This window comes from Aphelocoma coerulescens, chromosome 5 (assembly GCF_041296385.1).
Source record: "Aphelocoma coerulescens isolate FSJ_1873_10779 chromosome 5, UR_Acoe_1.0, whole genome shotgun sequence".
NCBI classification, from domain to species: domain Eukaryota; kingdom Metazoa; phylum Chordata; class Aves; order Passeriformes; family Corvidae; genus Aphelocoma; species Aphelocoma coerulescens.
The window spans coordinates 18,160,804-18,184,580 of record NC_091019.1 but is presented as its reverse complement, the minus strand read 5'-3'; the positions used below and the strand labels follow the sequence as shown (position 1 = coordinate 18,184,580).

The following is a 23,777-nucleotide window of genomic DNA, read 5'->3' as shown; positions in this document are numbered from 1 at the left end:
GGCCCGTCCTGCTCCGCTCCCGGGTCGGCGGCGCCGCCTCGCTGCGGGGGAGGGGCCTCCCCTCGGCCCCGGCCCGCGCGCCGGGAGGGAGGGGGCGCCGCGCGCGTCACGGCGTCACGTGGCCCGGGGGGCAGGGGCGGGCGGGAGCGTGCGCGCGCGTGACGCGGCTTCCTCCCCCTCCTCCTCCTCCTCCTCCCCTCCTCCTCCCCTCCTCTTCCTCCTCCTCCCGCACGGGCGGCGCGAGATGCGGAGCGGGCGCGCGCCCCTGCCCCGCCCCCGCGCGGGTCACGTGACCGCGCTGTTTGGAGGCGGGGGCGTGAGCGGCACCGGGAGAGAGAGGGAGGTGAGGGAGCGGGAGCGGGAGCGGGAGCGAGGTGAGGGAGCGAGGTGAGGGACCGGGAGCGGGAGCGAGGTGAGGGACCGGGACCGGGAGCGGGAGCAGGAGGTGTTTCCTGGCCGTAGGGCTTCCCCAGGCTGGCGGCTATGCCCCATCGGGACTCGGCTCTCGCCCCCTGCCCTGCCTGCGGTTTCTGAACTGGTTTGGGGGGGGTTTCTTCTGCCCTTTGCGGTGCTTCTCCTTACTCCCTGTACAGTTCAGCCCCAGCCGGCAGCTCAGGGCCACAGCGGGATGGGGCAGAGAGTGGGGAGGGTGGAAGTGGCCATTAAGGTTTTTAAGATGTTTTGAGAATTTTGAAGAAGCAACTTTCAGTTTCGTTGGCTAAATGTGCCTCTTCCCTTTTCCAAGTGCCTGGTGAGAGTGAGTGCTCACTTTTTTGGGGAAATGTAAATTTCCACATGACGGCTTTTCTGGGAGGGAGTTCCTTAATTTATGTGATCGCATACTAAAGGTTACTTAGAAATTCCGGGACTTGACTGTGCAGTGTGATAGGTTTGGGGTTTTGTTAAGCAATGTACAGGTTTAAACTTTAAACTCAACAAGAAATTATTATAAAGTATGTGCTGCTTAAGGAAAAATATGAGGTTGTGATTTTCGACGGTTATTTAATACTTGGTTTTCACTCTGTGTTATCTCTTGTATGCTGGAAAAGAGGTACTGTGGAAATGATAGTGCTTATAGTTGTATCAAAATGCATAGTTACAGCTAATTCTAAATTTGGCATAACTTGAGGATAATAGTCCTTAAACTTAGTTTTGGGGGAGAATGTGATGTAGGTAAAAGTGGCAATGCTAAATGTTTTCCTGGAGAAGGTTAGTTTCAAATCAAGGGTGCATGCTGCGGGGAAAAGCGCACTTTTCTATAAAATAAGACTTTTCCCATAGGTGGATGTAACGTGTTTCACAGACAGATATAAATATAACTACAGTTTAAGTATTTCCAGGTGGGATATTTGATAGTTTAAGTTTTCCGAAATGAACAAAAGCTTCTCATAAATGAAGCAAAGGTCTAATTTTGCAGCCCTTGGCAAACTGAAACCTGATGCTTTTTGAGTAGGAAAGCATTTGGTGTTTCTTTAAGCACAGAAAACCTGCTATAATACTAAAAAGTAAATTAATCAAGATCTTTATTTTGGGCAGGTACAGCCAAAAGCTGAAGCTGTAACGTACCCATGAGTGAGCAGCACTAGTCGTGTGCATCCATGGCCTCTGTGCCAGTAATTCCAGACTCTTACAACCATGTCTTGGCAGAGCTGGAGTGCTTGGATCCATTGCTTTCTGCACTCAGGCTGGATTCCAGTCGTCTTAAGGTGAGTTTGTGGTGTTTGGCTTCTTTTGGTTTTTTAATTTTTTTAAATTGAAGTAATGACTCCATTTGGTTAATTATATCATTAAGCCATAGGATTAATCTAATTCGTTTTGGGTGTGTGCATGCTGTCTTATGGGGGGGAGTACTCTGGGAAGAAAGAGTGAAGATAAAGGACCCTGTTACTCTGTGTGTGTTTCTTTAATGCAGCTGTGGGTACATAACACGGCTTGGCACTGCTTACACTGTTTGCTCCAGTTGTAAAGTGTGCTCTTTAATAACCTGCCAGTGGTTCAGGAGTGATACACACAGCTGGCAAACAATGAATCCTTTAAAAAAACCCCACATGATAATGCAAGAAAAAAATGCTGTGATCAGAACTTACCAGGTTATGCATTATGGTGTTTTTTCCTTCAGTGCACGTGTATAGATGTGTCGAAGAGATGGCTGGCTTTAGGCAGCTCAGGAGGAGGACTGAACCTTATCCAGAAGGATGGTTGGAAGCAAAGACTCTTTCTCACTCACAAGGTAAGGGTAAAGAATGCTAAATGAAAGTTTCTGAAAACGGGGCTGGGAAAGAGACACTATTTCATGTTAATGTTTATTAAGAGTCAACAGGCATCTTCAACTTACTGAATTGTCCAAAGAAGGTGAGCTTTTGGGCTGCTGTGTTTAAAATAGATTATGGTTCTGAAGTGTATCCTCAGAGTGTGTGGTATAATAGATTTCATAAGGTGTAAAAAAAATTATTTCAGAGTCTTAGACCTTTGTTTTTCAAATTCTTACTTTTAACAGCAGCAATGCAGTCACCTGAATATTTAAGAATTAGAAGAAAATTTTAAATATGAAACCAGAGCAACTCACAAGCAGATAACTCCCAGTGTTTGAATGCCCAAACTGTGACATACCTGGATAAGTGAAGAAAAGATAGGCTGACTTGCTTTTGCTGGAAGAGACCATGAAACAGGGATTGTTATTTGTACAGCCAGGTATTGTTTCCTGGGAGCCACTGCTGCTTCCAGTGTAGCATGAATGCAGCCAGTTTTAAGGTTGGGGGCATCTCACTTAATTCTGGCAAAACAACTTCTAAGGGTGTGAGGACAGGAGACTGATTTCTGTGTGTTCCAAATCAGAGAATGCACTGCAGTCCTTGCTCTTGATGTCATGTTGCTGTCAGCTGCATCTTGGAGTACAGTACAGAAACAGTAAAACCAACTACATCACAACAGAGTGGTAGCATCTGTTGACATGAATTTGCTTTATATCTTAAAAGCTGCACAGTGGTAGAGGCAGTACAGGAACAACTTTTACCTGCTCTTACTGCTGTGCTTGCTTTCAGGAAGGTGCCATTTCCCGGGTGGCTTGTTGCTTGCATGATGAGGACTATGTTGCTGTTGCCACCAGGTGAGTGGTGTACTCACAAACTTGAGCACTGGATAAATATTTTTAAGAAGCTTTTAAGTTTCAGACTTGGACAGCTGCTGGGAACTTGGAGAGTTAACCTACCAGATTAAGTGGTAGAGGCCACTAAAGGATAATTCTTTGCACAGACAGTTTGCTTAACTTCTTTTTTTCTGGAATAATTGTTCTAGATTAAGTATTATTTCTGCAACAGAACATCTATGGCAGAGCTCATATGTGTGAAATGATGTTGATGAATGTCTTTCTGAGACCTTTCAGCATCAAAAGAAGAATTTTCATTAATGTGGTAGAGTGAGATTGGTAGTTAATTCCACTTATGTTTCTTAAAATCCATTTAAATATTTTTCCACATCTTCACTGGTATTTGCAATAAATGTCAGAGTAGCCTTACAAAGCTGCTTGTGCACTGTAGTGCAAAGAAGAACACTTACTCTTCTCCAGAATTGTGTGGTGCTTCTTGAAAGCATGCAGCCTCAAACAGAACCAGCTCTGAGGTGTTCTGCTTCTCTTGGGTCTCCTCTTTCTTTGGCAAAATACATCTTTATCAACTGATAAAACATTAGAAGACTTATTTTCAAACTGTATTCTCTTTTTAACTTGTTGTAGCCAAGGCCTTGTTGTAGTCTGGGAGCTGAATCAGGAACGTCGTGGGAAGCCAGAACGGATTTATGTTTCCTCTGAGCATAAGGGCAGAAAAGTCACAGCTCTGTGCTGGGATACAGCTGCCCTTCGAGTTTTTGTAGGAGATCATGTGGGAAAAGTATCAGCCATCAAGATTAACACATCGAAACAAGGGAAGGTAAAATGTTGCATACTTTGAGCTGAATTCACAGGGGGCAGTGTGTGGAGTTTCTTTGTTTCAGTGAAGTGGAAGAGAGCAGCAGTTGGCAGCTGATGAAGTTCTGGTAGCTTTAACTGTTGGGATGAAGAACCAGTCTCTTGAGACAAGAGAAATCCTGACCCATGAACTTCCCCCATCCTTCTTCTATCTATCCTAGTAATGCAACATGAAAATGTTTTCAAATGTTCAGAGTTAAAAACTGATCAATGTGCTGTTTCTTGGAATTTAAAAGTGTCTAAGTTAAGGGTCTTGGTGTTTCTGACCCTATTGGATTCCTTAGATTCCAGCCCCAGGTTCAGCTGTTTGTTTTAGTCCTCAGTTCAGCTGTTGGTCTGACAGAGCAGTCCCAGAGTCTGATTTTGCTTGGCATTGTCTGAATGCTCTCATTCTTAAACATCTGGATTAGATAAAATAAATTGTAGGTGGTCATCGAGCCTACATCTGTCGTATTTTGTGCAAAGGACACACCTGTTAGTGATAGCAGCCTGATTTCTAGCCCTTGAGTGTTCTTTAGGTTTTATCACTACTGGGTCCTTTCTTTCTCCTTTTAATCTATTAAAGGAGCAGAGCTTGGAAATAGTTGTGTTCCTCCAGGTTCTTTCTAGCCCTCATGGAAGATTTTGGTGGAAAATTTACTTAAAAGTAGCAAGACCATTACTACATTTAAAGAAAGAGGGGGGGAAAAGTCAGCTGTGGGAAAAGAGGGAGGAGAGAAGGGCAAGGCCCATGAAATCTGTGTCTGCTCATGCCTGTTAAAGGAACAGGACTGTTGGGTTTCTCAGATAGTGCACTTAATCATATTCCTAAGAAGGGAAAACAACTCTAAGCTGGCAAAAATAGTGACTGTCTGACAGCAAATTTAAATGCAGTTCCCAGGAGTTTTCTTATTCATAAGTCTATCTGAGACTGTTCATCCACCCATGCAAACTGAGACACTGGTATGATAAGTAGTATTTGGATAATTTGTGGCAGGGTAACAGACAAGGTGAGCTTATGTGAACAACCTAATTCCAACAGAAGTTGGGTTTTGTATCAATTAATCTCTCAGGTGTGTTTCCATAAAACTGCTAGTGCAAAGTACCTGTGGGGAGAATTGGAAAAAAAAGCACAAAGCTTGGAATAGTAGGAATAAAACCTCTCTTAATCTTACAGAAAAAACACCCTTTATAAAAAAATATCAGGATGCTACAGGGATATGATTTTTTTTTTCTTAAATCTTCAATAATGGTTTTGGGAAAGGAGGATTTATATTTCTGTTCTTCTTGAAGCCTTGCTTTATAAAAACAGAGAAGAAAGGAACTGCTGTGTCTTACACTGTGTATTCATAGCATACATGAGTCTTTTCTGAATTTTGCAATTTTAACATAATGAAACAGTCTTTACTTTGAACTGGAGACCAGCATGTTTTCTTTTTTTTTTTTTTCTTTTTTAACTGTAGGCTGCTGCTACTTTTGTGATGTTTCCTGTCCAGATCATAACCACTGTCGATTCTCGGGTGGTTCAGCTTGATTACTTGGATGGAAGACTGCTCATATCTTCACTTACCCGCACTTATTTATGTGATACTGAGAGGCAAGTTCTATTTTATTTCTGAGATACTGGACTTCACAGGGTCACACACAGTTTCTGAAATGGCATCAATGTCTCTTTACCTGGTCCATGCTCCCTCAGTCTGTTTCTGAAGATGTTGGCAGAGGTAGTGTCAAAAAATTTACTGAAGTCAAGATAAACAATGTCCACTGTTGTCCCCTCAACTACCCAGCCAGTCATTCTGTTGTAGAGGGCTATTAACATGATTTCCCTTTCACAAATTCATGCTGACTATTCATAACCACGGTCTTATTTTTCTTGGGATTGGAAATGATTTCTGGGAATGTTCACACCTTCCCATCACCAGGTTGAACAACTGGTTCTGCTGAAAAAAAACCCCTTTGATCTGAATGTTCATTTCAACTAATGAATATTTCTGCACCCTGTCTTGTATAAACTTTGTGCAGGCTTTATAATATTCATTACAGATTTTTTTTCTTAAGCACCAAAACCAATTCAGCAGCTGAGATTGAGTATTTTTTATTCTTAAAGAAAAACATAAAATTAATTAGAGTCTTTATTAATGCTGCCTTACTTAACAAGTACATTTTTTTTCCCTGCTAGAGAGAAGTTCTGGAAAATTGGAAATAAAGAGAGAGATGGAGAATTTGGAGCATGTTTCTTTCCTGTTGGAAAAAACAGTGGGAATCAGCAGCCATTAATATACTGTGCTCGACCTGGCTCGAGGATGTGGGAGGTGAACTTTGATGGGGAAGTGCAAAGCACACATCAGTTCAAGCAGCTGCTCTCGTCACCACCTCTCCCTGTTGTTACTCTCAGGTAGAAACATGTGTTATCAGTGATAAACTTGGTTTTTTTGGACTTCCAGATGAGCTAGGAAGAGCTGCATTAATGCTGAGAAGACTAAATAAACTCCTGCTGCAGTCAAATGTTAATCCTAGTTGTCATCTTAATACAGTCTCCTCTAAGAGGTATAGTCAGCAATTATCAAAAATGCCTTGATTCTGCAGCTGTGTCTGTGTGAGCACAATGAATGCTGCTGTCATGACACTATATTTATTTAAGCCAGCCGTGTATTTACAGGATTAAGAATTCTAGAAAGTGATGTTATTGTAGTTATGCTTGTAATTGATAATAATTTTATTTTGCAGGCAGGATCCTCATTATACTGGTTCCAGCTGCTCTCCACAATCTTTATCTTTCCCCAAGCTGCTGTATTTGACGTGAGTATTTGACAGCATAGCTTCCTGTTAATAAAGTAGGCTTAAAAAATTATATATTCTCCTCATTTATATTAACAAGTTCAGCTTTTTTCTGTAAGAATCTCCCAAGTATCATGCTAAACACCTGTTTCACGTCTCACTCACTATACTTGAGCCAATGCCATCCATGCATATTTTACAATTTTTAAAAAATGTTACCTATATTTTACCACAATTGACTGTTGCTCCATTAACGTTTGCTTTGCTTGCAGTGAGCACTGTGTGGTGACCTGGACAGAAAGAGGCATTTTTATTTTTCTTCCCCAGAGCGTTCAAGTCTTACTCTGGAGTGAAGTGAAAGGTAAACTAAAGTTTCTTAAACTTTGCTTTGTAACACTGTCTGTTACACTGGTCATTCCTGAAGTCCTTGTCTTACATGGAGCCTTTTCAAGCTCAATTTCTGCAGCTGGACTGCAGAACATTTATCAAAAAATTCCCTTGTCACATGTCAGGTATATCTTGGAATATTAACCATCTCCCTGCCTCCTCCAGCCAGCCCTTCCTTCCCCAGATCTGAAAACAACGTGCTGTAGAGTGACACATAAAATACAATAGTTAAAATACAGGTGGTTAATCTGCAGTGTCCTTTCCTCTTTTCTCTTTACTTAGGCTCATTATCAGGTATTCTGTGAAGGATAATCTGGCTGCTGAAAGCTTTAAACCTGGGTTTTTTTCCTAAAACCTATCTAAATTGCATCCAGGGAATATTTATTTGGCAGATGAATGAACCCTCATAAACTGTTATGTGTGTATGGTTATAAGCAGAATCCTACAATAGTTACTGTCAGTCAGTCTTTCTGCTTCTCCCCATTTTGGTGTTAAGTTTGCAATACCTTTGTTGTGAAGTGTTTGCATACAGCATAACTATTGCATTTGAAAACTGCTGGAAGACCAAAGCTGTTTTTCTACCAGTCACTATTTTCCTTCTGTTTCAAAAGTAACAATTAGGTATTGGTCATCTTTAACAGGCTTTAATTTTTCATCTCCCCTCAGAGCAAAAGGAAACTTTTTGGTAATTTAGTGTATTTTTTGAATGTTTCTGGACATGCAACTCTGGAAAGTTTTGATGCTGTGTTTTATAGTGGTTAGATGCTTGGTCAGCACTCCTCAGTGTTTGTTTTCCCCATGCTGCTTGTGCTTTGCACCCACTTGCAGTCAGGTGGGAGTATGTTTTCACCATCCTTCAGGGACAGAAAGGAATGTTGATTAACAACTTGAGTCCTTCAGGTATTGCTGTGCATCTGGTTTTGCAGATATTCAGGATATCGCAGTTCACAAGAGTGAGTTGTTCTGTCTGCATACAAATGGGAAAGTTGTGCACCTCTCCATGCTGCTGGTCGATCGCTGCATAGAGCGTCTGATGAGAAGAGGGTTCTGGACCCTTGCTGCCAGGGTCTCTTGTCTCTTCCAAAATTCAGTTATTTCTTGCAGAGTAAGTAAATACCTCTCTGTAAATGTGCAATGCAACTTCACTGTCTTTCCTGTCCCCTCCTTCCATTTAGTTTCATGGTTACTGAGATTCATTTTATTGGTGTTTTTAAAAAGTCATCTCAGCATTATACTTTAAGGATGAAAATCGTCCTGCATATATGGCATCTTTTGCTTTTCACCTGTGCATTAGAAATAATAGTACATCTGTTTCACTGGCTGCTTTTAGGCAAGAAAAAATTTGCCTCTAGACAAGCTGGAGCACTTGAAGTCTCAGCTGGATGCTTCAACCCAGCAAGATCTCACTGTGCAACTGGAAGAACTGATTTCAAAGTTGGAACCTCTAGATTCTGCATGCAGCAGTAGAAGGAGCAGTATTTCATCTCATGTAAGTGTATTGGTAGTGCCAAAAATGTTATCTACAGGTTTTGTCTTTATGGCTTAAAGTCACCTCGTTGCTCACTTGGAAGATGAGGCTTTCATTTCTACCCTGTCTACAACAGCTCATAATGCTGCATTCTAAAACTAGGTGGGGTGAAGAGGTATGAAACAAACACCACTACTTGCATTCTGTAAGCTCTCAGACCTCTGCCTCTTTCCCTTGTTATTTTTGAGCTAATGTCTGAGGTGTGGACAAAGATTGATACGAAGATGGCTTTTTCCACAGCTCAGTTGAGTGTATTACCATGCTTCAGTAAAGAAAGTCTTGATTATAACTCTAGTTTTATGTGATGAAAATGAATGAGTGCTCAGAATTATCTTAGCCCTATTTAGAAAATGGTCTCACTCTAAGAAGCTTAAGCAGAAAGCTCTAAGGAAAAAGATCAAAGCATATTTCTAACAAACATAGAGCTGCTTTTCAAGAAAGGGGAAATATTTCATAGTTAATAGAATATCAGCTCCTGCTTTCACTTTAACAATGTTTTAAAGGAAAGTTCAAAAAGCCAAGTAGTGTAAGTACCATCTTGATGTGGTAGACAAGAGATTTCCAGGCAGTGAATTATGAGATGCTGTGAGGTTATTTGTGTGGGTAGAATTGGTTGTGTTCATTGCAGAAAGTTTAACAAAGGAAGTACAACTCCCACAATGTCTAACTCCTCTTGTTGGTGTGACAGGAGAGCTTCAGTGTCTTAGACTCTGGAATATACCGTGTTATCAGTCGAAGGGGCAGTCAGTCAGATGAAGACTCATGTTCCCTCCACAGTCAAACGTTCTCAGAAGATGAGAGACTTAAAGAATTTCCTGCACACCATGAAGATGAGCAGCTGGAACTTGGTAATGTTTCTCAATGAAAATATGTTTGTTGAATGTGTTTGTTTATTCTACAAGAATTCAACTGGGTTGGCTCTGTGCTCTTCTTTTCCACCATTGAGTTATGAATTATTAATACCTGTAATTTGATCAATTGAAACAGTCACCCCACCTTCCAATCAAAATCCTTCCTGAAACACTGGTGTGAAAAGCTGGCTCCACAGAAATCCAGGCTTAAAAGCAAACAAAACCCAGAGAAACAGAACAAAAGGTTCTGAGGGCTTTTATCAAGCCAGGGCTCCACTCCAGTTTCCCTCCCTCCACTTGTAATCCAACATTAATGCTAAGATTCCTTCAGCTGTCTATGCCAGTGTCAACTGAACTTTGAACAAGATTTATTTGCTGCCAATATCCTTTTGTCATTTTTTTTTCAAAGAAGAACTTCTTAATCTGGATTCTGTCTTATATTTCTTCAGGGAAAGCAGAAGGATTCTGATAAATGTTCTTAACTTTCTTGCAGGGTTTTCTTTGTACAGGGGATCATCTCTTACACATATAAACATTAGTGTAGGGGTGCTAGAATTGTTAATAACTAGCATTTAGCCCATCCAGGGAGCTTTTTTGTTTCCTGACAAATGTCTGTCACTGGACTTAAGATCGATTGAGATTGTAATGGATCTTGTTCTCTGCTCTTGTTGGGACTGGGAGTGCATGCAGAAACCTGGGATGATGAGGAGCTGGCTTAGTTCTAGGTATGGTAGAGAGGCTTTCCAATAAGACTACTACTTAGTTTTTGCAAGGAGTAGGTGCCAATTGAGGGTGGAGAGACTTTGGATGCTTTGGAGAACACTACAGTGGGGAGGGAGAGTGCAGAAATTGGTATTTACTCCCCTACTTGTCAGTAGAGAGGTCCTGCTGACTAAGGTATGTGCTGTTGGTAGCAATTAGGTGTACACGTGCCTCTTTACCTACATCAGCATAAAAACAAGTGAGGAGACTTGGAAGTGTATCATTTCCAACACTAAAAATCAGAATTCAGGTGACTTAATTTTTGAATGTCAGAAGATAGAAAAGTTCTGTGTGTTCCACAAGAGATAACACATTTGCTGTTTGTTTCCAAGTGGAGAAGTTCCAGATGCTTATTGAAGCACGAGTACTTGATTTGGTATTTGAAAGAAATGGACTTAGTGTTTCCCTGCTCACAATGACATAAGATGTAATGAGATTTTAGGTTTCTAGTCTGCATAATGAACAAAAGCAGCCTTATTTACAACCAGTTGTAAGGTCAGTTGTGACCTTTAGGCACTGTCAAGAGGGATTCTGATGGTAGATTTTCTGTAACAGCACAGGATCTTTTCCTCTTAATGCTGTGGTTACTGCTGACTGTTGCAAAGTGCAGTGTCATCCTAGCTTAAAATGATCCCTTTTTTCTTGTTGCCATCACTTAAAGATACAGTGTGTGTCTGTACCAGGAAATGATTAAGCAAAACACATTGTAGATACTGTTAGGGATATAGGAGAGAAAAGGAAATATTCCGTGACTCTGTATTTCCTGTGATTCTTAGCGAATGCCAGAGAGCTGTGGGTTCACTTAAAAATCTAAGTCCATTCAAATGAGAGGGTGATTTATACACTGATCATGGCTTGTGTGTCTCTGTTCACATGTGAATTGATATATGTTACAGTACTTAATTTTCCTAGATGTATAAATAACTCAGTGGATTAAATCAAGATTTTGTTCCCTAAATGGACTGTAAGTCTACTTTTAAAAGGTCATTTTCATACTGTTGTTGATCATTATTTGCCTTGCTACAGAGCCAAAGCATTATTAATAAAGCAGACTTACTAGGTTCAAAGTCAGTAGTAAAATGGCCCTTGAAACCTGGCTCCATGCATTCTTGAGCCTTAAAAAGGAAAATGTGGTGGGCAGGTTATCCATTAATGAATTAGTGACTTGCAGTTCATTTCACTATTCCATTTTTTTGCCAGGCCACTGTTTCATGACTTTTTATTTCAATTCCATTTGTCAGAGAACGTATCTCATGCATCTGTGGTGGTTGAGGCTGACCGGAATGAGACATTTCTCCCATTCAATATTCCTTTGTCATTCCGTTCCCCATCTCCTCTCGTCTCTCTCCAAGCTGTCAAAGAAAGGTAAAACATGCAGCAGGTTCACTCATCCATTACATCTTTCCTCTTCTGTTCCCAGAATTTGTAGCATTGTGTGGTTTAGTTCATACTCCGCTCTGCAAACATAGAACCAGAAATGCAGTCAGGTTTGCCAGGCAGTTTAAATCTTTATTTTGGCTCCAGTGAAGATATAAAGAGCTGCTGGTAACTTCAGTGGAGCCAAGACTTCAACCTCAGTTTTTCAACAGTTAATAATTGTTAAATGTCTAAGAATGTTTACTGTTATCCTGTAAACTGTGGTTGTGGTTCGTTTTCAAAGGAAACTTACTGAATATTATTTTGGGATTTTGCCTTTCTGGAACTTAGAGGGAAGGCTGCCTTATGTTGCTTGGGGACAAACATTAAAATATTCAAAGCAGATAGATATTGCTAAAACATACTTTCAAAGTGGTCTGTCCTATCCCCACATGAACTTTTCAGTGAATCAAAACAATTTCACAGATATTTGTGGAATAATGGTAGCCTATACCTGGTGCAATTAGATCTGTGTCCATTTTTTGTATAAATCACATTGGTAGTTTAAAACTTTTTTAAAAAAAAGTGGGGGATGAGCGGGTGGGTGTACAAATATAAAGGAGATAGTGTTAAATACATAAGGTTTTTATGGAAGTGCTGTATGTTAATTACTTAGCTAAAATGTCTCTGGCCCAGCAGTGGTCTGAAAAATTGTATAGCCTTCCTTTAATCACTTCAGTATGTAAATTGTGACCTCCAACAAAGAATTGTAGCTGCTATCAGCAGTGTGAGAATCTCAGAATAAACATCAGAAGTACATGCGACTTTTTGAGTTCTTTCTAAACTGTAAGCAGCCTTTAGGATTTTACAGTAATAAGTGTTTCTGCTAATATTGAAAGCTAAGTTTTCAAGTATTCACTGCATGCAAGTAATCATTGAATAAAATACTATCATATTTACGGTTAGTTTTTAAAAGTTCAGCTTTAATCCTTCTATACATTAAAGTCCAACTGTTTTGCTAAATTTGAATCCTTTCTGCTTTCTGCAGCCACCTTTCAACTTTTGCTATACCTTGTTATAGTAAAAGATGCTGGATTGGGGTTTTGGGCTTTGTTTTCTTTTGGTTCTGGAGCAGAAAGCGTATTTTTGTGTTCAAATCTTGTTGACATAGTTCTCTTCGTGGCAGTGGTAGAAATAATTGAGTTCTGGTATGTTCATTGAGCTTCCTCTTCAGTAAAATACCTGAAGGAATAGGGACTGCTGAGTGAAAAGGACATCTTTGGTGAGCTTTGTAATCTGAAGAATTAATGTGAAACATTGTAAAGTGGTTTCTTACCACCAGGAGGGACATAATTTCCTGAAGATGCTTTATGTCTAAAAGCTTTAAAATACAGTGTAGCCAATCTGCACTTACTTGCATACAAATACGTGTCAAAATCTGTATCTAGTGTTGGTATGTGATCCTGTTTCTCCAGCAGGGGTGTTAAATACTTCAGGTTTCTATTCTGTGCTCGAAGTATGCACCATGACTGAAGTATGAATTTTGAGCAGGTTCTAAGTTTTGCTCCTGTTGGTCATCACTGCTCTCATCCTTTTCTTAAGAGTTCTTCAGATTATAAAGTCTCTGAAATGACAGTTTGAGTGAAAAAGTGCTTGGTTTGATCACTTTTGAACTTTTGATTTTAAACGTTGGAATTTGTGATTCCCAGTGTTTCCAGCTTTGTACGCAAAACCACGGAAAAGATTGGCACACTTCACATAAGTCCTGAATCTAGAGGGAAGCATGAAGCAAAGGATGATGAGCAGCTGTCAGAGTTAACTGTTAATCCAGTAGCATCTCCCCAGGAAGAAAAAGAGTGAGTGCCAAATCACATTTTCTTAGCAATTATATTTTCTGGATGTCCCGAGGATAGCAACCTAGAGGAGAAACTCTTTCATGCAAAATGAGGAACTTGGCATTAGGTTTTTCCAGCTGCCTTCATTCCTGTGGTGGGTTTCACTGGTTCTCCCAACTCCTTTCTTAGCGCTGATAAGGCAATGAACAGAAAGCTAAGTAATTTCATATTCCAGTGCTAATTTCCCATTTTGGACTGACTTTCATACAGTAGTATGGTACTTTTTTTTTTTGTTCAGTACCTGCAGAACTGTAGCTGGAGTAGAGCCATTATAGAAGGCCACAGAAATAGTATTATCTGTTGCCCTTCATGCCAGATTTATTCATAATTTCTGCTGAGCTGTTCCTTCTTATGAATGAAAGCTTTGTATTTAATAAAGGAATTAGTGTTGTTGAGGAAATTTGTCAGGAAATCCTCACTTAAGTTATTGAAGTTAATACTTCATATAAGACTCAAATAATTGTGTTTTTCTAGGTCAGAACCCCAGAACTGCCAGCTTCCTGAGGAGGACTGTCTGAGAGATCTCAAAGCTGCAACAGCAGAAGCTATGTAAGCAGAGAAGCTTTTTACTGTATAGGTACATTGGGCTTTGGCAGAAAAAGTTACTGGGTTTTTAAATTTTTTTTTTTCATTCATTATGTGTATGTAAGAGTGATGCTGTAAATGTCTATTAACATAATCGGAGAGGATCTCATTTGGTGAATTATTGGATTCCCCTTTTTAAAATCAAGCAAAACCCACTAAAAGCTCCTCCAGCCATATCCCTTTGGCTTAATTAGAAGCATAGTTAAAAAACCAAAATTGCAAACAAAAATTCATTCTGAAAGAAATCCTGGGGAGCTCAAAATGTACTGAGGACAAATGTAGACAGTGTGAAGTAACCTAAATTCTGTTTGATGCACTCAAAATCACAAAAAAGCCAGCAAATGACTCTAAGTCAAGTGTAGGACTATAGTTACACAAAGCAGATTTGAAACTTCACTTGTGGCATCTTAAAACTGTTAAACTTAGCAAACTTCTTTTAAATGCTGCAGAGCCAAGCTCCAGGATCCCCTGGTTTTATTAGAACCTCAGTGTATGAGAAGGGTCTTACAGGAATGGCTTGTCTATCTAGAAGAAAAATTCAGCAGCAAGGAGCATTCTGCTTTGGCTGTTAAGAAAAGCAAGACTCTGTGTGCTGAAGAACAGAGGGCAGTCCTGCAGGAAAACCTGCAAGTGGCTCCAGCTGGCAGACACGCAGTAGACAAGGAACAGAGTGGTGTTTTGGAAGACTGCATTGAGAAGAAAAATACTGATGAAACCTGTGCAAGCAAAACCATGTGTGAAAATGGTACTGATTGGAGGGAGCCTCCAGGCTGCAGCTTTCAGGTGTCTCCTCTGTGTGTCATCGAACCGGATGTTCTGAAGGATCTCGTGGAGCTCACAACTCTGTGCTTTGAGCTGTGTGTCTTTTCTTGTGGGAGTGGTGAGGCTGAGGAGAGCTCTGAGGGAAGTCTGCCACCAGCAGCTTCAGGGACCTTGGCTTGTAGGTTTATGCAAAGCTACTTCTTCCTTTTGGATTTAAAGAGAGTAAAGCAGTGTATTATAACCACGTGTGCCACCAGCCCTAATGTGTGGGAAACGTACATTGCAGGATTGAAAGGTAAATATTGAACGTTGTATTACTTCTTAAACTGAAAATAAGACTCTTTGGGAGAAAAGGAAGAAAAAACCTTGAAGACACTCAAAATTGTGTCTGCAGATTTTCCTTCTGCCAGTGTAGTGTAGCAAGGGGAGGATGCTTGGTGTGTGGGAGTTTTTGTTCTGGTTTTGGGTTGTTTGATTGGTTTTCCCCCCTATACTTCCCTTAGGAAGAACTTAGCTCAGTTGGTTAGAACATGGTGCTAATAATGCCAGCATTGTGGGTTCAAGCCCTGTATGGACCATTCACTGAAGAGTTGGACTTGATGATCCTTGTGGGTCCCTTTCAACGCAGAATAACCTGTGATTTCTTAAAAAAAAAGAACTACTGGCTCCTTGGAGAGATTGATCTCTCCCCCCTTTGCAACTTCGAACCTGTTAATTTGTGTGGACCTTGTTGATTGAACACTGTAGTGATCCCAGTCTCTTTACAAACAAACATATGTGCTTCTAAGAGCAAAAGCATCATAATTAGAACCACAAGTCTGTAGAAAGAAGGCAGAAGGGAAGGGAGGGGCATCAGCATTTGCACTGGTAGATTCAACTTGTAAAGGAATGTGGTTAATATGAAACAAAACTGAATGGAGTAGATGGTTCCATACATATGAGTGGCTTGCGATCACTTCATGCTTCCCTGTTCCACAGAAATACTTTTTGAACCAAAGCTTTGTGATGATATTGGAAAACAGAACACTCAGCTTCTGCCTTATGTATTTAAGAGTGAATTAAAGCCTTAGCATGGCTTCTGCTCCAACAGAGAGCAGTTAAACAACAGAATCTTGCTTTGAGGATTGGTGCCTGGTGTTTGTGTTTCTGGGAACCTCTTCACAGTGTTTGGATTCTGAGAGCCCTCAAAGTGACAGTAGTATATGCATTCCCAGTTTGTCCTTAGTTGGACTGCACTTGTGCCTGTAGGTTAGTACCTGCATTTCATCAGGATTGAGGTGGGTGTTGAACTTCCATGGAAACAGTGATAGCTGTTGCTGAGCAGAGGACAAAAGGATAGGCAGGGTGTGTTAAGGAAAAAAACTTGCCCATATTTTGTTTTTTTTTTCAGAGCTAACTTGTCACAGTCCAGTGGCTTTAGCAATGGAAAGTGAAGATATGTTGAAAATACTGAAGCTGCTGCATGACCTGGGGCCATGGGATGACAGCCCACTGTTGCTGGCACATGCTCAAAGGTTTGTACCCAAATCCTCTTTTTCTCTTCAGCATTGTTAACTTCCTGGCAGGAATTGCTTCACTTACCATGTCATGAAGATTTCTGGAATCTCTTAGAGAGATCACCTTCCAGTACTATCTTGAACTTGCAAGAGATCTTGAAAAAAATTTTTTTGCCGTTTGGTACTGAAAATATTTTTTGTTCTCTCTCTTTCTCCAGGCTTTATGAAAAGTTTGGGGAAACAGCTCTTCGGCCCTTGATCAAATTCCACCCCTCTATTTTGCCTTCTGATATTAAACAGCTTTGCAGGAATGATCCAGCTCACTTCTTAGCATATTTAGATAGTCTGGTGAAATCAAAGCCAGAGGATAAAAGGTAAGGGGAGTGTAGAATCCTTTTCATCTGTCTGCTCTTTTCATCATATAGCTGTGTGGAGTGCTTTCCTTTTTTTGTTTTGGCTTTTGGGGACATTTTTTAGTGTTTCTGTACCTGTCTGCTTGATGTTCTTTAGCATTAGGTTCCAAGTAATTCTGCCAGTTTTAGTTGGTCTTGGACTGGAGGTTTTTTTAGGTTAGATTCTAGTTTTAAAAGGGTTTTCCTAAATAATACTTTTCATGGAATTGACTTTTTTTGTTCCTGTGTCTGCAGTTCAGTGTATGAGGGTTAGATGGCATTAAAAAAAAAACCCAAGCAAACCAAACAAAAAAACCCAAACCAAATCTGGGGGAACACAGCCTGCAAACTTGATTTTTTCCTCAATTTCTGGAGACAAATAATTTTAGGCTTTTCCACATTTAATTTTACATCCCCCCCTTTTTTTTGTTAATTTGTCCACACACAATCTCTGCTGCTTCATATCTGGTATGTTTAAAACTGGTAGGGTTTAGGATTTTTTTTTTAATGTCTACTTTGTTTTCCAGGCCATTTCTCCTTAGGTCTCTTCTGCAGCCGGAGTCTGTACGGTTGGACTGGTTGTGCTTGGCAGTTTCTCATGATGCTCCACAACGGGCAAACACTGTGGATGAGGAAGGAAATCCCAGGTAAAGTGGGTTTCACCTGAGGTCCTGAGTGCAGCAGAAAGATTTAACAGGTCTGCTTTTGGGTTAGATTTTGTGTGACAGTTTGGATCACTGACTCCTTGTGGAGCATTTTGCAGAGTCCAGCAGAAACAACCAAAGGATTGAATAACTTGTTGTCTGTAATGCCTTCCAGAGTGACTGCTCTACTGAGACTGCACATGGTGTTTCATTCATTTTTCCTCCTCTCATTACATAAATCTGCCATGATGTTCTGAAGAAAATTAATAATGCTTTAAAACTGAATTTCTCATCTTCTAGGCCACGATCGCATTTGTTTACTTGGGGCTACAGCCAGCTCATTCTGCTCTTGATTAAACTCCCAGCTGATTTTGTTATGAAGGAGAAGATGGCTGACATCTGTAAATCACATGGGTAAGGAGAAAACTTGGTAATTCTTGATACCTGGTTAGTGGGTATTCTGACCCTGAGAAGATAGGTAATTTTCATTTGTATCTGCTTCTTGTTTGGACAGGGTTTATTTAAAAACTTCTCCTTTTTTGAGGAAGAATATTGAATGTCCAATTTAATGTACCAAATGGGAGGTATTCCTCATGTCCCTACTCTATTTCTGACATTCATTAAATTTAGTTGCTTTTGTCTTCACTGATACTTATATGAGCATGTAATTGTTCTTGACTTTGGTTTGAACTGAGTATTTGATTCCTGGAAATCTTTACTCTCTTATTCAAGATTTTGGCCTGGATATCTTTTTCTCTGTCTGGAGCTGGATAGAAGAAGAGAAGCCTTTACTAGTATTGTTCATTTGGATGATTTGAGCCTGTTGAATGGAGAAGATGGTTAGTAGTTCTTAAGCTGTGTAAACATACTTCTGTAATGTAGGAACTGCTCTTATATAGTGATTTGCCCAAAGCTGAGTTGAACTTTTATTTTTTGAAGTGTTTTTGTAGCCCTAGCTGTGTGTAGTACAGCATATTGGAAACACATAGATGGGCATTATACTCCTGCATCTTCATGCTGTGCTTTGGGAAATCAGTTGTGCTAGAAAATTCTTAAAAGTTGAAGAATCTTGATTTGTTTATCAATTGGGAGTAGAAGCTAAACTTAGTGTTGTAGACAGAGGAATAGAAAGCCTCCCTGCACAGCACGAAACTCCCCCACTACATGTGCACACACTCAGAGTTAGGGTGAGCAAAGCATTGTACCACAAGGCAGAACTTAGAAGAAAATTCACTCCAGCCCTAAGATGGACAAAAGTTTATCTCTTGACTTAATCCAAAGCCTTGAATACTGAACTATTGTGAAGCTACGTGTGTTCACCACTAAATCTTTACACTGGGTCAGTCAGGGCAGTACTTTTGTGTGCACAATTTGCTTGTTGATAATGCTTGGTTTCCTAGAATCTTCAGAGTAAGACAGAACAGCTAGCTTCCCTTTTAACTACAGATACAGTTTAAAAAGCAGACTTAAAATAATTTGTTTTACAAATGTTCCTTCTAGGTTCCATCCCAGAGACCATAGAAGAATGGAAATTTCTTCTGCATCTTGCACAGAATCACAGCCCAGCTTTCCACCACCAAGGCCCACAGAATGGGAATGCTGTCAGCAATGGAGGCCCCAGCTGCCCAGACTGCATCACTGTGGAAAATGTCGCCTTATTGCTGGCCAAGGCCATCGGCCCGAATCGTGCCTTGCCTCTCTTGCAGGAGTGTGGCTTGACACTAGAACTGTCTGAGAGATTTACTGGTGTCTGTGAGATACTGAGAGTTGCTGAGAAAAGGCAGAGGTAAGAGATGTGTCAGCAGAAGATCCACACTATTCTTTTTGGATCTCCTTGGTGCTTTAAACTTCCTTTTCAGTTAAAAAGAAGATAAAGTGTTTCACGTTTTTACCTTGGGTTTTAGATTCTGCTGAAAGCTTTCCTATTATTTAAGAACTATGTGTTTTGCAGTTTAGGCATTTTAAAATTGACAATGAGTAAGCAGGAAATCATACATTAAAGATGTACATGTGGGAGATTCTCTGAAAGAGATCTGTCCTGCTGAGACTTGTACAGACTGATCTCTCCTGTTTCTTCCAGTGGTGTGAACAGTGATGTCAGGATGTTACTTTGAAAATGCAATCATGTTTTTTACAAATTTTTCTTTAAAAAGCAAACCAAAACTCAGTTGTTCTTTCTGTTGTTAGCTTTTTTACTGTTTGACCTTTATTTTTTTCCCTTTGCTTTAATTTCAGGGCGCTGATTCAGTCCATGTTGGAAAGGTGTGACCGGTTTTTGTGGTCTCAGCAAGCATAGACAACAACTTGGGAAAACTCTGGGAACATTTTATACTCTGACTGTATATTAAAGTGCCTCTTAAATTTCACAGGCCCTTAAAAATAGCAAACTCCTGTCTAAAAGTTCAGTTATACTGAGCCAGTCTCCATCTGGCAGGTATCTGACCTGGAACTGGTGGCAGTTCTTTCTTATTCCTTTGGAGATGAGTTTTGAACTGTAGAACATAAATCAGAACAAACCAGTATTTATCTTGAAATGAAGCTCACAGATTTCCAAGATGAAAATTGCTGAATTTATTTTCTGAGTCCATAACTTGTTTAGGGATATGAGCCCCTAAGTATTAAATTATGGTGTATACAATTTTTTTGTTTCTTTGTTTGCAAACGTGAGAAACCATTCCTGGGAAGTATCTAAGCCTATACTTGTTTGACTTTCCTGTAAATAACATTTACCTTTACTGTTGCTTTAGAAGTGTTTGCTATGGTACCCTTTGGTTTTTCCCCCCTCTTAAATTATATGGATAGGTTTTGCCTAATTGAAATACATTAACAAAGCCAAGTCTTAAAATGGGAGGGATATGTTTTTAAGTAGTGGATTTACGGTTAAAAATGCTGACTAACAGACAAACTCTTAAATGAACTTGCTGCTAAACTACAAGCACAGTATTTCAGTATTTCTAAATTGCCCATACCTGTTTGTGCAATGTGACCGTAGACATCAGTTATGATATTTCAGCAAACCTCAGGACAGTGGGATTAGAATCGGTCATTTAAGTAGCAAAAGACCCAGAAGATCCAACCCTCCAACCATTAGCCTAGCACTGCCAAATCCACCACTCAACCATGTCCCAAAGTGCCACATCTACATGGCTTTTAAATGCCTCCAGGGATGGTGACTCCACCACTTCCCTGGACAGCTTGTTTCAGTGCTGGACAGCCCTTTCTGTGAAGAAATGTTTCCTAATATCAAATCAAAATGTCTCCTGGAGCAACTTGAGGCCATTTCTTCTTGTCCTATCCCTTGTTACTTGGGAAAAGAAACCCACCCCCACCTGGCTACAGCTTCCTTTCAGGCAGCTGTAGAGAGTGATAAGGTCTCCCCTGAGCCTCCTTTTCTCCAGGCTAAATGCTTGCAACTCCCTCAGCCGCTCCTCACAGGACTTGTGCTCCAGACTCTTCCTCAGCTTCATTTCCCTTCTCTGGACTTGCTCCACATCCTCCATTTCCCTCTTGTTGTGAGGGGTCCAGAACTGGACACAGCACTCGAGGTGTGGCCTCACCAGTGCTGAGTACATGTGGACAATCCCTCCCTGGTCCTGCTGGCCACATGATTGCTGATCCAGGCCAGGATGCCCTTGGCCCTCTTGGCCACCTGGGCACTGCTGGCTCATGTTCAGCTGCTGTCACCAGCACCCCCAGCTCCTTTTCCCCTGGGCAGCTTCCCAGCCCCTCTGCCCCAGCCCGTGGCACTGTCTGGGGTTGTTGTGACCCAAGGACAGAACCACTCACTTGGCCTTGTTGAACCTCACACCATCGGCCTCAGCCATGGATCCGGCCTGTCCAGATCCCTCTGCAGAGCCTTCCTGCCCTCCAGCAGATCAACACTCCCACCCAGGCTGGTGTCACCTGCAAACTGACTGAGGGTGCCCTCCATCCCCTCATCCAGATCTCTGGTAAAGAGCTTAAACAGTACTGGGTCATCACTGTTGCCTGGGGAACAGCACTTGGGGTTGGCCACCAGCTGGATTTAACTCCGTTTTCCACCACTGTCTGGCCTGATCATCCAGCCAGTTTTTTGCTTGGTGAACAGTGCACATGTCCAAGCCATGAGCAGCCCATTTCTCCAGGAGAACATTGTGAGAAACACTATCAAAAGATTTTACTGAAGCCCAGGTCAGCTTCGGTAATTCCATAATTAATTCTGACATTTTGGAAAGTGAGAGGACTTATTACAATAATATTTTTAAAAGCTGAAGATTTACATAAGTGTTTTTAGATGGATGCTGTCAAGAAAGAAGTCTTTTTACATATTCAGCCAGTGAATATAAAGATTCACAAAATCCCTTGGATTTTATATCTCATTTACAGAACTATGCTTTGTACTGGCACTCTTCCTGTGTTTAATACATGTATGAACAAGTTTCTTTTTAAGCTTCTAGTTTTGACCCTCTTCACTGTCCGACTCACATTTTAAGCAGAAGGCCACAGTGTCTGGTCAATATTTAGTTTTCACAAATGTAATTTAAATAAAGTAATGCATTTATTGGAACTAAATTTAATTAAAATTGATAATTTTGTTGTAAAGTGATGCAAAAGTACTGTTTTATAATCTTTTTATGTAGTCTTATAGCACTTGAAGTATTGCAAAATAATGCTTTTCATCAAAATAGGACTTAGTACAACTTTCAGCCTTTTGAGAGATGCAGTCTGCAGATGATTTCATCTTGATTGCAAGAAAACTTGTGTGTGGAGGGTCGGTTACTTCACTAGAGGAAATGAAGTTCCAGGAGACAGTGAGTGGCAGGCTTTCATCCAGTGTTGCTTGTGGAAAAGCCAACACAGAACTATTTCTAAAAAAGAAAACTTTCAAGCTTCTGGGGTTTGGATTCTGCCATTGGAAATAGAAGGATCTGTGCCATCAGGAATACCCCCTGCTCCTGCAGTAAGACTGGGAATGGAAGTCAGGCACCTACCAGATGGCACTGGTGCCTGTTCTCTTCCCTGCCAGATGAGCCTGCTGCTGCCTCAGGGGCTGCCACAGTTACCTGCCTCGGGTTCATGCAGTGTGTGGTATAGCTGGGTGCTCCCCTTGCCTTCCTCAGAGGAATTCCTGGATTTCTGAGAATGTGCCTGGCTTATTTCTGTATGGTTCCACTTTATTCACTTGATATCTTTTGTGTATGCATCAGTTTCTTTCTTACTTCTGGGGGGCTTTTGTACACTTGGTTAACTTTGACTGCAGCTTGGGGGTTTTTTTGGTTTTTTTTACAGTAAATCACAATTCCAGGTAGAGCCTTCTTTAAAAAAAATCAGGTCAGAAGGGTCACACAGGTACCATAATCGGAGTGTGCGTTCAGATTTTGTGTTTAAAGTGAGCTTGTGTTTAACATTGTGTTGATCATTTCAACTAACTTGTCTGTCAATAAAGAGTGAGAGTTTGTTCTCTGAAGAAGAGTTGGAAAATGAATGTTTCCTGTTCTGGATGAGTTTGTTTTCATCTCATAGGGGTAAGGGGAAGGGACTGTAAAATGAGAGGGTCTTCTATTCAGAAATCACAGTTGCACAGAGCAAGGCTCCTGTCAGCCAGCTAAGCACACACCACTCACAGCTCGAGCCAGCCTCACTGGCTTTCATTTTTGTGGGTGACTGGTGCTGGGAGAGACCCTTGAAAAGCAGAGATGAATAAAGGGGGCTTAGCCTGGAGCAGCTTTAAATAGAAACTGGTGGTGGTGTTTTGTTGGTTTTTTTTTTAAAGAAAAAAACATCATACATTATTTCACATTTATTTCACTATTAGAAACCTATGGGTAAATCAATTTTACTTCTGATAAATATCTGCATTTTCACTCTGCTTCTTGAAAGGAGACAAGTTTACAATCATAGACATATGTCTATAAGTCCAAAGTCAGTGTTAGCATATACTCCATACTTGGCAAAACTCCTGAAATTAATTACTGCACACATAAATAAGGCACTGTTCTTTCCCAGATTAAGAAATAACAGCAACTATTACTGTGCCTGAGCTGGGAATTCACCTCATCCCCTTTCTCAGTCTTTCTTAGATTGCAAAATTGTGGAATGTTTGTGGAACGTTGCTTTTTATCTTAATTGCATCAGAGTGTACAAACCCAGAAAATGGTCTCTATGTGTTGTTTCCCAATTTGCACATGCTGCCAGTGTTTTATTGCCAGGCTGGGAAGAAATACTCTGTCCAAACCTTCCTCCATGCTCGGAGGCAGCTTTACCTCTTTCTGTTGCGAAAGCAGCAGTTCTGGCTGCAGCTCATTTCTGTGAGCCAAGGGTCGTGACCTGGAGGTGCAGGCCAAGAGGATACTGGAAAGCAGGGCTCAGGCTCTTCCCTGCTGGAACCCCAAGCTGCAGCTTTATCTCAGTTCCATCGGGAG

At 40.8% G+C, this 23,777-nt stretch overlaps 1 protein-coding gene across 1 annotated transcript; it reads left to right on the top strand.

Annotated features, from left to right (window-relative positions):
- The first annotated feature begins 387 nt into the window (after positions 1-387).
- Positions 388-22,840, top strand: HPS5 (HPS5 biogenesis of lysosomal organelles complex 2 subunit 2). The gene is made up of 23 exons (XM_069016897.1): positions 388-412; positions 1,537-1,706; positions 2,120-2,230; positions 3,042-3,106; positions 3,731-3,923; positions 5,404-5,537; positions 6,120-6,335; positions 6,668-6,739; positions 6,991-7,079; positions 8,032-8,210; positions 8,436-8,594; positions 9,322-9,481; positions 11,488-11,611; positions 13,312-13,458; positions 13,972-14,046; positions 14,532-15,139; positions 16,235-16,358; positions 16,559-16,714; positions 17,260-17,379; positions 17,677-17,790; positions 18,109-18,215; positions 18,877-19,162; positions 19,612-22,840. The coding sequence occupies exons 2-23, from the start codon at positions 1,599-1,601 to the stop codon at positions 19,670-19,672; spliced, it is 3,408 nt and encodes a 1,135-aa protein (XP_068872998.1). The 5' UTR covers positions 388-412; positions 1,537-1,598; the 3' UTR covers positions 19,673-22,840.
- The last annotated feature ends 937 nt before the right edge of the window (positions 22,841-23,777 follow it).

Bases quoted from the DNA above. Each gene is read 5' to 3' on its own strand.
- HPS5 (XM_069016897.1), top strand. From the start codon at position 1,599: ATGGCCTCTGTGCCAGTAATTCCAGACTCTTACAACCATGTCTTGGCA. The intron at 3,924-5,403 runs GTAAAATGTTGC...TTTTAACTGTAG, and splicing joins ACACATCGAAACAAGGGAAG to GCTGCTGCTACTTTTGTGAT. The intron at 9,482-11,487 runs GTAATGTTTCTC...TCCATTTGTCAG, and splicing joins AGATGAGCAGCTGGAACTTG to AGAACGTATCTCATGCATCT.